We start from the raw sequence: 13,791 nt of genomic DNA on the forward strand, positions 1-13,791 counted from the left end.
ATAGATGATGCTTTCCCTTGCTCCCAGTCGACATGTGTCCCTGGGGACCTCCGCTGCCCCTTACCTGCCTCAGGAGCTGTGAGACAACCTTGATTTGCTGACCCCGTGCCAGGAGGTAGCTGAGAGGGACGCCAGTGACTCTCGCCATCTCCATGTAGTTGATGACGCACATGAGCTTTTCCAATAGCCGCAGGGGCAGGTAGGCATCCTTGAGGCAGTACACGGCCAGGCGCCGCCGTGACTGGTCTGAACCATTCTGTAGAAGGGAAAGGGAAGAAGCGGCTTGCAGATTTCAGAAGCAGCAACATGATCCACAGAACAAAAAGGAACTGAGTTAATAGACTGCCCCAACTTTGTGCCTCAGCATATACTAACAAGTATGGGAACAAGTTAGGACTGATGCAGGCTTCGGCTTCCATATAGAAAGCGCAACAAAATCAGAGTCCAGTAGTACCTTTAAGACCAACAAACATTTATGCAAGCACTCTTGTTGTGCTACTTCAGACCAACATGCCTACCCATTTAAATCTATCCATACAGAAAGCAGTTCACAAACTTTGCCATTTAAAGAAGAGCTTTTTTTATATCCCGCTTTTTACTACCTGAAGAAGTCTCAAGGTGGCTTACAACCACCTTCCCTTCCTCTCCCCACAACAGATACTCGGTGAGGTAGGTGAGGCTGAGAGAGCTCTGAAATAACTGTGACTGGTGCAAGCATGTGGAGGACCCAGCTGGCTGCATGTGGAGAAGTGAGGAATGGTTCTCCAGAAGAGGCCACCCCTCTTAACCACCACACCAAACTGGCTCTGAGAAGGTCAATGCCTCTGCTATTGCTTTAAATCATGACAGCTTCTTGTTACCTCTTTTCTTCTTGGGAGCTCTGAGAACTGGAGTTATGAGTAATTAAGAACATCAAAGAGTTCTCAACATCTGTCAAGAACTCTATGTTTTGAAAGAATGCAACATGTGCCAATTAATGGGGTGGGGGAAAATTATCAAGGGGGCAGAGAAAAAATACAAAGTTGCCATGCAAAATTGATCTATATGAGTGAGTATTGCCTCATGGTTAGAGTGTAAGATTAGGATCTGGAAGACGCAGTTTTGAACCCCCCATTTGCCATGAAAGCTCACTAGGTGACCTTGAGCTGGACCAATTGCAATTTCTACCAATCCGTCTGCAGATTGCCCTAATCTTGCACCTCAGAGCCTACCTACCGTGGAGACCAGTGGGCAGCAGTTCAAGGGGGGGACAGGAACATGGTAATGGAACATTTAGTCTGAATCCAGACCAGTCTCTCCCTGTCTAAACTAGCAGAGCTGTGGTTGAAAGGATAGAATGGAGGGGAAAGGCATCGATGTAGGTGGCCTTGTGCTCCCACAGGGGAGAAATCCAGGGCATAAATGAATGAAATTTCACCAGCCTGGGCTCATTCCACACACATTGGATAATGCACTTTCCATGTGCTTTTGCAGCTAGACTATCCTGGGCAAAACAGAAAAATCTGCTTCTAAAGGTATGAATCTTGTTTTGAGCTAGGGCTCCATACAAAGGATATGACATGACTTCTTTCATAAGAGACAGGCTATTTCCTTTGCCTGGCTTCTATGAAAATTTGGGATTGGGGGACACATTTGCATGGGCATTTTTCCATTTTCAGGAACAAGGTGCTATGAATGTCAGGGCAGTCAAATAAAACCAGTCACACATTCTGCAAAGCCCATAATAGTTGGAAATAAAAACCACCATATAAATTTGCTCAAGAGGGAAGACAGCTGACCAGTCACAAGGCCCGACTGCCAACCCATTTTACCTGCAGGTCTGTGATGATGGAATGCTGCACATCTTCCTTCTGTTCCTGCAGGAAGTGGTAGCTGACAGCATTCAGTGTGTAAGAGCGCAATTTGTAATCCCGCAGCAGAACCTGGGAGAAAGAAGACACAAGCTGAGAGGCCAGCCAGCACCATCCAGCAAACGAAATGACAGGCTTGAACCCAGCTGTTGCTGGCCTCCACTCATGCATTCGTAGAACACGACTGGCAGTCATCCACCTGGCACCCTCAACCTTACCTGAAGCAGATCAAACTGGATCCGGCCTTCAATGTTAATGACTTTGTTCTCCCGCCTGCCCATCTGCTTGGACTGGAAGGAAGAGTCACGGATGATGGACTTGCGGGCAGGGATGCGACCCAGGAAGGGAAACATGGAGACCTAGGAGTGTAGTAGAAGTGGCTGGTGAGCAGCCAAAAAGTGGAGCAGGGGCAGAGGTTACAGACAGAACAGGCAGCAAGAGATGGGTGCCCGCATGGGAAACATCAGGTAGGGGTAAGACAAGAAGCCTGAATTTGAGGCTTCTAGAGAAAGCAGCAAGCATCAGGAGTACTGGGGAAATTTTACAAAGCCTGCAGAACTTTGACAGTTCTGTCACAGCCTGGATCTCAACTGGCAGTTCATTCCACCAGGCTAGGCTCAAGGCCGAAAAGGCCCTGGCTCTGGCTGCAGCCAGATGAATGTCTTGGGGGCCAGGGATCACCATGTTGGAATTCACTCAGGGTAATGCTCTTGGGGGCATCATTACACTCCATCTCCACATACCCATCTCTCCTCCACTCTATCCAGACTCCTCTGGACCACTAATCTTTGGAGCCCTCTTCAACACCCTTGGCTGGACCCTGGACCCCACTTCAAGAGCCCCAGCCCCATAATACCTTCTCCACCAAGAGCAGCAGCTACAGCCAATTAACCTCTCCAGAAGGACTGCTTCCCCAACCACACACACAGCATCCCAGTTCTCCTGGCTTCTGTTTGGACTGGCAGGTAATCACCTGGCCTAGACACAGTCAACTCTTCCCCTCCTTCCTCACCATCTCTTGGCTGGTCTGATGAGGTCCATGACCTGTCTCTGACACAATAATTTCCCCCTGATCTCTTTTGTGTATGTAGGGTGAAGAAGAAGAAGAGTTGGTTCTTATATGCAGCTTTTCCCTACCCAAAGGAGGCTCAAAGCGGGTTCCAGTCGCCTTCCCTTTCCTCTCCCCACAACAGACACCCTGTGAGGTGGGTGAGGTTGAGAGAGCCCTGATATCACTGCTCGGTCAGAACAGTTTTATCAGTGCCGTGGCGAGCCCAAGGTCACCCAGCTGGCTGCATGTGGGGGAGTGCAGAATCGAACCCAGCATGCCAGATTAGAAGTCCGCACTCCTAGCCACTACACCAAACTGGATGGGGGTTTAGCTGTGTTGTTTTGCTATATTGACTGGCTTATAGCTGCCAAATTAGGTTGCTCTCAGGCCACTGAGATGTTCTAGATTTTTCTCACTTTATAATATCACCATCCAATCTTATTTTTCTTTTTGGATGTTTATGTATTACTTGACTGTGCTCCTACATTTGGTCATTGCTTCATTGACTGGTTGGAAGGCCCTGCTTTCAATGTTTTCATTGTAGAATGTGTTTTCCTTGTAGAATGCCTGCTTCCATTGTCTTCAAAGCAAACCAAAAGCAGCAGGGTTTACCTTGAGGGTTTGAGCACGGTTTATAAGATACGGAAGGTCAAAGTTCTGGATGTTGTAACCAGTGATGATGTCAGGGTCCACAACTCGTATGAATTCTGCCCAGGCCTGAAAAAAAAAGGATATGTTCATGAGACAGAGAAAACCCTGGCCAAGGAAAGAGAGGCCATTTTTGAGCAAACGACACAGCCTGATTCAACAAGCAAGATATTCAGCAAAGACTTTGAATACTAAAGCTGGGGAAGCTTCTTCACTGGCTTATGAGGCTGATCAGAAACAGCTGCCAGTCATCCCAATGTGCCAATCACTTCCTTTCTCCTTAACCTACCAGACATGGGCTTCACATTCTAAGCAAAACACCTAGAATATAAAACCCGGGTCAGAAACCTGCCCCCATTAGATTATCCAGCCCCCATTAGAGTAACAGGTTGAAATGTACCCCATGTTTAATCTTGCAATTCCTTGTAAGTGATGGCATTAAAGAGCCTCCCTTTCCAACAAGCCGGGTTCCCAGTCTCTGAGGCGGCACCCTCTTCCTCAGCTCTCAGGGGTATAACCAGGTCAAAAGAAGCACAAGGAATGGAAACGAGAAGCAGCAAGCCCAGCTACAAGTTCCTCCTCCTCAACAAACACTTGTGGTTTGAAATATTTCTAGAATTCCTACTTCCATCCCACCTTCCTCATGCAGGCCAGGTAACTGCAGCTCTCTTCAGGTCCTCGCTATTATTTTCAAGAATTCCTGGAGCTTTCTTGCCCCAAGATTACTAATTGGCTTCCTGCCTCCATGTTTCTTAGGGACAGGATAGGCACCTTAGTTATCTTGCAGTGGAGCTGAAAAACTCTTCATACTCTGGGAGTTGCTCTTAAAGAAACAGTACCAACATACCACACATCCATACCCTTCCACTACCCTTTGCACTCACACAGGTTCTCTCCACAACTCGCTTCTGCCCAGCCAGCAACAGCCTTCCTACACCATTACCTTCAGCAGCTCCTCCTCTCTGGCGAAACAGAGCACCTGGGAACCCACAATAGGGGCACAGTTCTGCAGGGTGAAGACGTTGCGCACAAAGGGGTCCTTTTCCCCCTGGCGCAGGACCATGTTGGCTATCTGGATCACCGGGTCCTTTTCTGGTTCAGGAAAAATACCTGAGCAAGAACACAGGAAGTAACCCTTAACCAGTTGGAAATGTCTTTGACAGCAGTGGGGTGGGCACATACTTGGTCACTTAGTGGTGTAGCCATCAATTTGTTTCACGTAGAACAGATGTGCCTCAAGGAGTAACCCCTGGAGCACTCAGCCTGCACTTTGTCACTGGTGCTGGTGTGAAGTCTCAGAATGGATCGGAAGTGCCCTTCCACTGAGAACTAAGTACAAAAGCTGTTCATGCCTAAGCCTAACAGATACAGTTCTTTGTCCTTAAACATGCCATGTTCACAAAACTGTTTCATTCCCTCAAAGAGTTTGTGGCTGATCAGCTGTGGCAGTCTTGCAATTAGTCACTCATCCGGCACATGGGTCAGTTCCTTCTGAGGAAGTACCTTGCCAGAGCCACCATTCAAGAGACCCTGCAACAGACGTTCTGGGAACCACTTTTCCTTTTTTGCAAGGCTGACCTAAGGAACAGCCATTTCAGTACCAAATGCACTGTTTGCCAAACAGCTCTGCTCCTCCCAGGCAATTTGTTCTGAAATATAAAGGAGGGCTATTTCAAAGTTTTCAAACATTGCTGCACTGACGGCCCTTGTGGGATTATCCAGCGGGTCTCAGACTCTAATGTCCCCACGCCCCATGCTCAAATCTTTCTCCCCACGTCACATCATTCCCTCAAGTTTCCTTGATACCTTTGCGTCCAGCACACTCAATGTCAAAACTAAGTATGCGCAAGGGGGCGATACACTGCCACTCTCCCTCTGGTGAATGGCTAATGAAATCTGTCCAGGCCACATCAGCTTCCAGCTGACAGAGTGATACCTACGGATGAGGAGAGAAAAAGCAGGCATTAATGAACAATATGTTCTGTAACACTCATTAAGAATGGTCTTCCACCCAAAGATATTTCTATGCTTTGCTAGCCTGATTGACCCCACCCTCAGCCAACGCCTAAGTACGCTACACTCGCCTCTTCCAGAAAAGCTCTCCGCGAGACTCTGGCCATACCCCTTAAAACAGACTCCCCTTCCCACACAACACACAAAATGTTCCTCTTGCAATTTCACCCTAGGCCAAACTATGTCTGATACTCCACACAGGTTTAACATCACTGCTGGTTTCCCCACACCCTGACCAGGTATTCCTTCAGCCACATTTGATTTACAAGCTCTTCTGTGTCTCTTAGCACAGTGGTCCCCAACCTTTATTAGGCTGGGGACCGGCAGGGCATTGGGCCGCGCCCGCAGGGACCGCGCGGGCCACGCCCACGAGCCGCGCCCGGCCGCGCTCGCGGGCCGCACCCGCGAATCGGGCCGCACCCGCGAGCCGCGCCCGGCCGCGCCCGCGGGCCGCACCCGCGGATCGGGCCGCGCCCGCGAGCCGCGCCCGTGGATCGGGCCGCGCCCGCGGGCCGCGCAGGCGCGGCCCGGCCCTGATTCCCTCTCCCCGCCCTCCCTGCAGTAAGAAGCTTCCCGGGCCGCAAGCTTGCGGCCTGGGAAGTTTTTTACTGCGGGGGGGGGGGGGGGGCGGGGAGAGGGAGCCGCGGCCCGGCGCCATGGCCTTTGCGGCCCGGCGCCGGGCCGCGGCCCGCAGGTTGGGGACCACTGTCTTAGCAGACAAACAAGCCAAGTAAGGAAAAGAGATGTTAGGCAACATCTTCTCGGTCTTTTGGCCAAGATCAAGTGTAGTAACAACTTTATTATCCAAAGCCACCTGTGCATTTCACTGTTAAAAGTTTCATCAGTGGGATCAGAGAGTTTACTGATCCCCCAGGTGTTAGCTTTTGCAGTAGAACAAGTACGGGCTTTGTTATTACCTAACATCTCTTTGCCTTATTTGGCTTGCTGGCAAGTTGCCTGGCATAGCCCTATTTTCCTTTCTTAACAGACCAATCGTGGGTTTCACATTCTAAGCAAAACACCCAGAATATAAAACCCTGGTTGGAAATCTGCTCTTATCCAATACATGAAAGCAGGGCTGCCCAACCTGGGGCTCTCCAGATGTCCATGGCCTGCTATTACCATGAGACCCTGACAGCTTAAAATAGTGGCATGTGCCCTACACACTCTACTTGGCAAAGTGTAAAGGCTTTCTCCAACAGAACTTCTGTTGAAGAAACACTAGGAGAAAAGAGCTAAATTTCCTGAGTGGAGTGGTAGGATACAGGTTGTTGCCTGCACTAATGTCAGTAATTATCATCAATATTGTGTGCATAAGGGTGCTTTCTCACTCAAACACTTAAATTTCCTCTTCCATTGCTTTTAATGTTAATTAAAATGTTAATGTTTAATATTGTGTTATCAACTTCTTGTGACCTTTGCTCTATTGATTCCTTTACGAGTTGGCTGTGTTTTGGTTTTATTTATTCTAATAATACTGCTGCTTTGTTGTATTGTTGCTTTTGTTGGTCTTTTGCCATCACCTTGGGCAGGTTCTCTTTGTTGGATTCTCCAGCAGGCTGTTCCTGCCGCAAGCGATATTTGCCAGCAGGCAACTCTATCCAGTTGCAGCCAACGACATCACAATCAACCATGAACCTGAATTGGAAACAGATGCATTTGAAAGACGAGACGGGCGAGAGGGAGGCCAATAATTCAGAGTTTCCCTACATGCCAGACTCAGGCATAGGATTGAGGGATGCTAATCAGAAGCATCAGAATTGTGATCAAGTCCCCCATAGATGCCAATACAAAGAGCTCCTCATCCAGATATGTTCAGCCTCCTAGCTTTGCAGGGTCCCATCTGTTATTTTTTATGCTAAAGTAACAATACCCGTTCAAAGCGGCATGGAAATGCACATTAACACCACCAACTTTGTTGGGTTAGTTGTCTGGCAATGCCACGTATTTCCAAGCAGCCAGGACTAGGTGCACTTCCCTGTCAAAACTGCAGGATGCATCAAACTCTGCTTGTCGATACAGCAAGATGAGGAGGGAAGCCAGCTGATCCAAAGGGCAACTCTACCTGATCTCAAAGTCGATGTTGGATTCGAAGGCTTGATAGTTGTGTGTTCCCAGCGACCCGCACCGCAGCCCCTGTTCCAGCAGCCTCTTGGCCGGTGCAATCAGTCGGGGCATCGCCATTGTAATTTTCAGGAAGGATAAGAGATGTTGCCCATGGTAGCCATACATGCCTAAGGAAGAGGAAAGCAAAGGTAGCCTGAATTGAGGAATTCAGATCCTAGAACAATCAAGGAACCCCTTATTTAAAACTCCTTAGACCCCCCCCATTCCCTTACATTTACACTGATGTTAATGGTTTCCACATTGGCATCATATTTTTAAAATTTGTTAAACATTCATTGTGTGGTATAACCATATATGATCATGTTGACCTCCCCCCCCCATGGCCAATAATGGGCTCAGAGAGGGGGGGAAGGGGTGGGCATGTACAAGCTACCATATTCTGCATAATCGTGCCAGTTCTGGGCTTTCTTGAAATCTGAAGAATGTTTCAGGGGTTGCACAACGGTAAAAAAAAAATAGTTGAGAAAGGCTGCTCCTAAAAGTTTACTAGCCCACTCCCCACAAAACACCAATTTTTGCAAAACTTTCCCTCTAGGGCAGGGATGGCCATTGGCACCACTAGACAGCACTGGAGCCCCCTCCCCCCTCCTGTTGATCTACAGGCCTAGTCACTTTCTCCACAATGGAAATGGTAAATGACTGATTGATTGGCTGGCTCCCACATCAACTACTGTGTCCACTTCTCTGAAGGGGCCTGTCATCACTTCCAGGGTTCCTCAAAGCCTGAAAACTATTTCAGGGGTTCCTCCATGGTCAAAAGTTTGAAAATGGCTGCTTATTTGTCACAGGCTACTAGAGGCATGGCTTATATGCAAGCTACCAGCACTCCACTTCATCATTGTTCAGTCAGGGTCAGTCCTATCCTGACCCTGACTGAAAGAAAATGAGTAATTTGAGCCACAGAGCACTGTAGATACAATGGCAGCAGTCTCTGCACTGGCAGAGAAAATGGGTCAGATCCAGTCAATTTTTCTGCTTGTGAAAAAAGAAGAAGGGGTCTCCTTTGACTGGCCAAAAAAACTAACCTGTATACTGCTTGTACAAAAGTCATGCAGGAGAGGAAGTATGGAGGAGAATTAGGTGAGGGTGAACAAAAGAGATGGCTGGATTCAACCCACTGACAGTTAAAGCCCTATGAAAATGCAACTCAACAATCTCTCCTTCATGCCCTGCGTTTTAATGATTCTTTAGGTAGTTTCAATATGGACTTTACTTTTTGGTTTTAATTGTTTTTATTACATGTTTTATTATGTTTTTACTGCTAGCCATCTTCGTGTCCCTCAAGAGGGGGGCCTGCACACGCACTCTCTCCCACTCACTCACTTTGCTTATTGCAGATTTCCACCGCCAGAACAGCCTGAGTCAAACCATCTTTGTTAGACCGCATGTCCCGAAGGACGGCTGTATTCAGCTCCCGCTGGAAATCAGACAAGTGCACCGCTTGGAAACCTGGGGAAAAAATGGAAAGGGAGGGGGAACAATCATTGGGAGTCATGAGGGTGGCTGAGAAACCTCCACTACTATGTTGCCCACTCACCCGTCGGGGCTGGCACATAGAAGTAAGGGGCAAAGCCATGGATGTGGCAGCAGACACTATGGCCAGTCATGGTGACACCAAACATCCGCAGCACTGGAACTTGACCCTGGGTGGATCCTGGGAATCCAGGCACATGAGATCCTGTCTCGGGAAGAAAGGGAGACTGTATCACCTGTTGAATATCTAACGTCCTTGCAAATATTGCTATCAGCATCATTTAATATCTGCATTATCATAACCATAAATAACCAAAAATATCAGTTGTGTATGCAATCTATTTGTTAGTGGATTGGTAGGAGTGCAAACATAACTGAGCAGTTTTCTCCAGGCTCATATATAATTCTTAGCAGATATGGCTCATTTTATTTTGCATCTATGAAGGATAAAAAGTCCCTCACCACCCCAATGAAAGCAGATTTTAATGTTCTGTACAGGTATTTCCAAACATACCTTCATACACATTTTCTACATCATCTTACAACTCAATAATCAGAGAAACAGGATGATAATTTTTGGGGGGAATTCCAGGGCTTGTTCCCTATAGCAAGCAATACTATGGATACTGTGAGGCTATTGTAGCTGCCAAAAGCCCCTGCACTGGAATAACTTTAGACTTCCCCTGCATTAGTAGAGGTATTGTCTAGCAAGGGAGAGGGAATTATCTAGTTCCCCAAACTTTTCATAGAAGGAAGGAAAGAGCCAGGGTTTCTTGGGACCCAGCTGATCTCTTCCCCACACCACCTTTGAGGCTTTCTCACCAGCATCTCAATCTTTTGAGACTCACCCACATAATAATCCAGTTCCACTTGCTGGAAACACAAAGCGTCCTCTTTGGGGTTTATTTTGGGAAGTGGTGGCCTCTGCCACTTGGGATTCCGCACTGATGAGATGAGATTATCTTCGAAGAAATCCAGGGGAAATAAACATCAGCATTAACCTTCACCCTGCCTAATTCAGATTTTTATTCTCCTAAAATATTCAGTCTGATAGAAAGAGCCCTCCTTCATGCATGCACTCAAAACCCAATTGTACTTCACCAGTACAGACTGAACAGTACTTCCTTTAGCTGGCTTACTGCTTTGTAAGGCCATTCCTGAACCTTCTCCAATTTTACACCTATCAATCTCACCTAGAGGGATGTCATCAGATGTCCCCTGTGCTTCTTTTGCCTCCAGAGCCATCTCAGCCTCCACCTCATCTAAAAAAGCCAGCTCCTCTTCAAACTGTGATGGTCCATCCTCTTCCCAATCTCCTCCACGAGGCCTCTTCCGTTGTGACAGAGTGAGCTCACCCACACCAGAGCCCCCTTGGGAGGCCTTCCGCTTGTTTTCCATCTTGGTACTCCTGGGAGAGTAAAAAAATGCCATCAAGGACCAATAGGCATCAGTGGCCAACCACTACCCTCGCCTAAATTAAGCTACTCCTCAGCCTCTGGTCACACAGGCAATGTACACCACACTCAGAGATGCCAGCCCCCATCAAAAAATCCATATAAACTGAAACAGCATTTTGTACCCCTTCTTGTTCACTCTCTGCCCCCTTGGTCTCCAGTGGGGCACCAACTTCCACCTTCTCCAGGCAGAGTGCCAACCAGAAACTACACATTTTGTGAAACATGCAAACAGAAGGCTTGATACATTTGCACACTGAGGACAGGTAAACTGAGGGGCCAGTGACAGAATTTAGTACGAACCAGGGTATATCACAGGAAGCCAGTGAATAGTTTCCTAATTTAGTTTAAACCCCAAGAAGTTTTATCCAAGGCTGTAAGACCCTGTTTAACGCTTTTACTTCCTGCCTCAGAACCCCCTCCTCCTTTGTGCCCCCCCAATACCACCCACTTGAGTAGGGGTGGGGGAGCAGGCTCCTGATCTCCTAATGACACTCCACTCACTTTTCAAGCAACTGCCCCCCTTCCCAAGGGGCCCCCTCCTGTCCTACCCCGTTTGTATCTCCCTGGGCCTCTACTGCCCCTCCGCCGTCCTCCAGCGCCCCCACCCACCCACCCCCGCAGCTTCCCTCAGTCCCACCTCCAGGAAGCCCCCGGGGGTCTACTCACATTCCCCCTCCCCCTTGACCCCCGTCGCAAGACACCCCCTGCTCGTTCGCCACACCGCTCAATACCTCTACGCAGTCTCCCGCCAACAAGTTCAGGGGAGGAACCAGCTTCTCCACCCGCCCCTGTTGCCATACCAACCCCCTGCCTATTGGCCATCGTTGTTCCAAGACGTCATTTTTCTCCGCCCAGGGAGTGACGCACAACGAAACACTTGCCTTTTGGGATCGCGACGGGCGGCTGCAGTGCGCATGCGTCGCCTCTCCAAGGGCTGCCGCCGCCATATTTAGAGTGGGTCAAGAAAGGGCGGTGAAACAGCGCGTGCGCTTAGTGGGTAACGGGTTCCGCGGGACCTGTGGCGAAGCGCCGCCTGCGTATTGAGGACGGCTGAGGGGGCGTGGCGTCATCGCGCGCGTGGCGTTCGGGGGGCGGCCTTAAAAGAGAGCGGGAAGGGTTTGTATTTGCTTCTGTTGGCGCCTCGAAGACGCCTTGTGCGATGCAGGCTCAGTCGGCAGCAGCAATGAGGGGCGGGACTGTATTGGAAGAGGGGCGCTACAGAGCAGGGGCTGTGCCGTCTGAGTCCAACACAGTCTAAATTGGGGTGTCTGGTGAAATGCGCACGCGCGCGAAAGCTCTTACCAGAATTAAACCGCGTTGGTCAATTAACTCTGTTCTGCCGCTTCAGGCTGCTTTAACTATAAATATGAATGTTTCCATGCATGATGAAGTTTGTTCTGACTCACAAAAGCTTATGCTGTGATAAATTGTCTGAAGAGCCAGCTTGGTGTAGTGGTTAAGAGCAGCAGACTCTAATATGGAGAACCAGGTTGGATTCCCCACTCCTCCACATGCAGCCAGTTCTCTCAGAGCTCTCTCCCCTACAGCACAGGGTGTCTATTGTGAGGAGAGGAAGGGCAGGCGATTGTAATCCGCTAAACTCTCCACCCAGGGGCATAACAAAAGTAGGGCATAACAAAACAGCTCTTTTTCTTCATGGTACTGCTGGACTCCAGTTATATTTAGGCAAGCTGGAAGATAGGATAGTCATGGTGGTGGGATTGTGCGCTTTGGCTGCCAAAGCACACAACCCTAGTAGGAAGTGTTGTCAAGTCAAGTTGACTTATGGAAGCCCCATAGGGTTTTCAAGGCAAGAGGCATGTCAAGGTGGTTGCCTGCCTCTGCGTAGCAACCCTGGTAATCCTTGGCAATCGCCCATTTAAATATTAGTCAAGAAAGGTTTTCTGAATCTACTAGCAAGAGCTGACCCGACTCAGCTTTCAAGATCTCCCAGTGAGGACCCTAGGCTGCTTATATCGTTCTCCCTTTCAACCACCCTGTGATGTAGCTTGGGGTACTTGTGGAGTGTAAGTAAAATATAAGTAGACCGTGTGATGCTGTGGTAAAAAAGGCAAATGCAGTCTTGGGCTGTATCAACAGAGGCATCACATCAAAACTGCAAGATGTCATAGTCCCATTGGTCAGACCCCACCTGGAGTTTTGAAGGTTTCACTTCAAAAAGGACATGGACAAAATTGAGAATTCAAGAAGAGTTGGTTCTTATATGCCGCTTTTCTCTACCCGAAGGAGTCTCAAAGCAGCTTACATTCTCCTTCCCTTTCCTCTCCCCACAACAGACACCCTGTGAGGTGGGTGAGGCTGAGAGAGCCCTGATATCATTGCTCAGTCAGAACAGCTTTATCAGTGCCATGGCAAGCCCAAGGTCGCCCAGCTGGCTGCATGTGGGGGAGCGCGGAATCAAACCTGGTTCACCAGATTAGAAGTCCGCATTCCTAACCACTAGACCAAGCTGGCAGAAGAGCAACAAGGATGAACCAGAGCCTCAGGACCCAGCCCTATGAGGAGTGGCTGGGGGACTTGAGAATGTTCGGTCTGGAGAAGAGGAGGTTAAGTGGGAACATGTTAGCTCTCTTCAAGTATTTTAAAGGGTGTCACTTGGAGGAGGACAGGGAAAGCAAGAGTGGTTCCTGTTGGCAGCAGAGGATAAGACTCGCAATAATGGGGTTAAACTACGTTGAAAATGGTTCCAGCTAGATATCAGAGAGAAAAAAAATCACAGTCAGAGTAGTTCAGTAGTGGAATAAGATGCCCAAGGAAGTGGTGAGCTCCCCCTCACTGGCAGTCTTAAAGCAGCGGCTGGGATACTTATCCTCGATGCTTTAAGCTCAACCTGCATTGAGTGGGCAGTTGGACTAGATGGCCTGAATTGCCCTTGAGCTCTAGGATTCTACTGTATGACTGGCCCAGGGTTACCCAGTAAGCTTCCATGGTAGAGTGAGCATTCAAACCTGAGTGTCCCATATTCTAGTTCAGTGGTGGCCAAGCTGACTCTCCAGATGTCTGTGGACTACAATTAACATGAGCCCCTGCCAGCATGCTGGTCATTGTAGTCTATGGACATCTTGGAGAGCCACAGTGTAGCCACCCCTGTTAGTCAGAGTCTCTAACCACTGCTGCACACAGAAGAACAGTGACAACTGTGCCACAGTGA

General features: G+C 48.7%; 1 protein-coding gene across 3 annotated transcripts in view; it reads right to left on the minus strand.

Annotated features, from left to right (window-relative positions):
* The window catches only part of POLD1 (DNA polymerase delta 1, catalytic subunit), a 30,826-nt gene extending 19,408 nt beyond the window's left edge, over positions 1-11,418 (minus strand). Inside the window, exons 1-13 of one of the 3 annotated variants that reach the window (XM_077314044.1) lie at positions 11,351-11,418; positions 10,356-10,570; positions 10,011-10,124; positions 9,227-9,367; positions 9,013-9,138; positions 7,628-7,796; positions 7,086-7,200; positions 5,356-5,485; positions 4,493-4,659; positions 3,514-3,618; positions 2,069-2,209; positions 1,812-1,922; positions 65-256 (exon numbers count right to left, since the gene is read on the minus strand). In XM_077314044.1, the coding sequence (XP_077170159.1) occupies positions 65-256; positions 1,812-1,922; positions 2,069-2,209; positions 3,514-3,618; positions 4,493-4,659; positions 5,356-5,485; positions 7,086-7,200; positions 7,628-7,796; positions 9,013-9,138; positions 9,227-9,367; positions 10,011-10,124; positions 10,356-10,560 (1,716 nt within the window). In that variant the 5' untranslated portion in view covers positions 10,561-10,570; positions 11,351-11,418. Of the gene's footprint in view, positions 1-64; positions 257-1,811; positions 1,923-2,068; positions 2,210-3,513; positions 3,619-4,492; positions 4,660-5,355; positions 5,486-7,085; positions 7,201-7,627; positions 7,797-9,012; positions 9,139-9,226; positions 9,368-10,010; positions 10,125-10,355; positions 10,571-11,167; positions 11,184-11,285; positions 11,305-11,350 lie in introns of those variants that run through there. The other 2 variants (XM_077314043.1, XM_077314045.1) reach the window with 2 other exon arrangements.
* Positions 11,419-13,791: the final 2,373 nt, after the last annotated feature.

Source organism: Paroedura picta, chromosome 16 (assembly GCF_049243985.1).
Source record: "Paroedura picta isolate Pp20150507F chromosome 16, Ppicta_v3.0, whole genome shotgun sequence".
NCBI classification, from domain to species: domain Eukaryota; kingdom Metazoa; phylum Chordata; class Lepidosauria; order Squamata; family Gekkonidae; genus Paroedura; species Paroedura picta.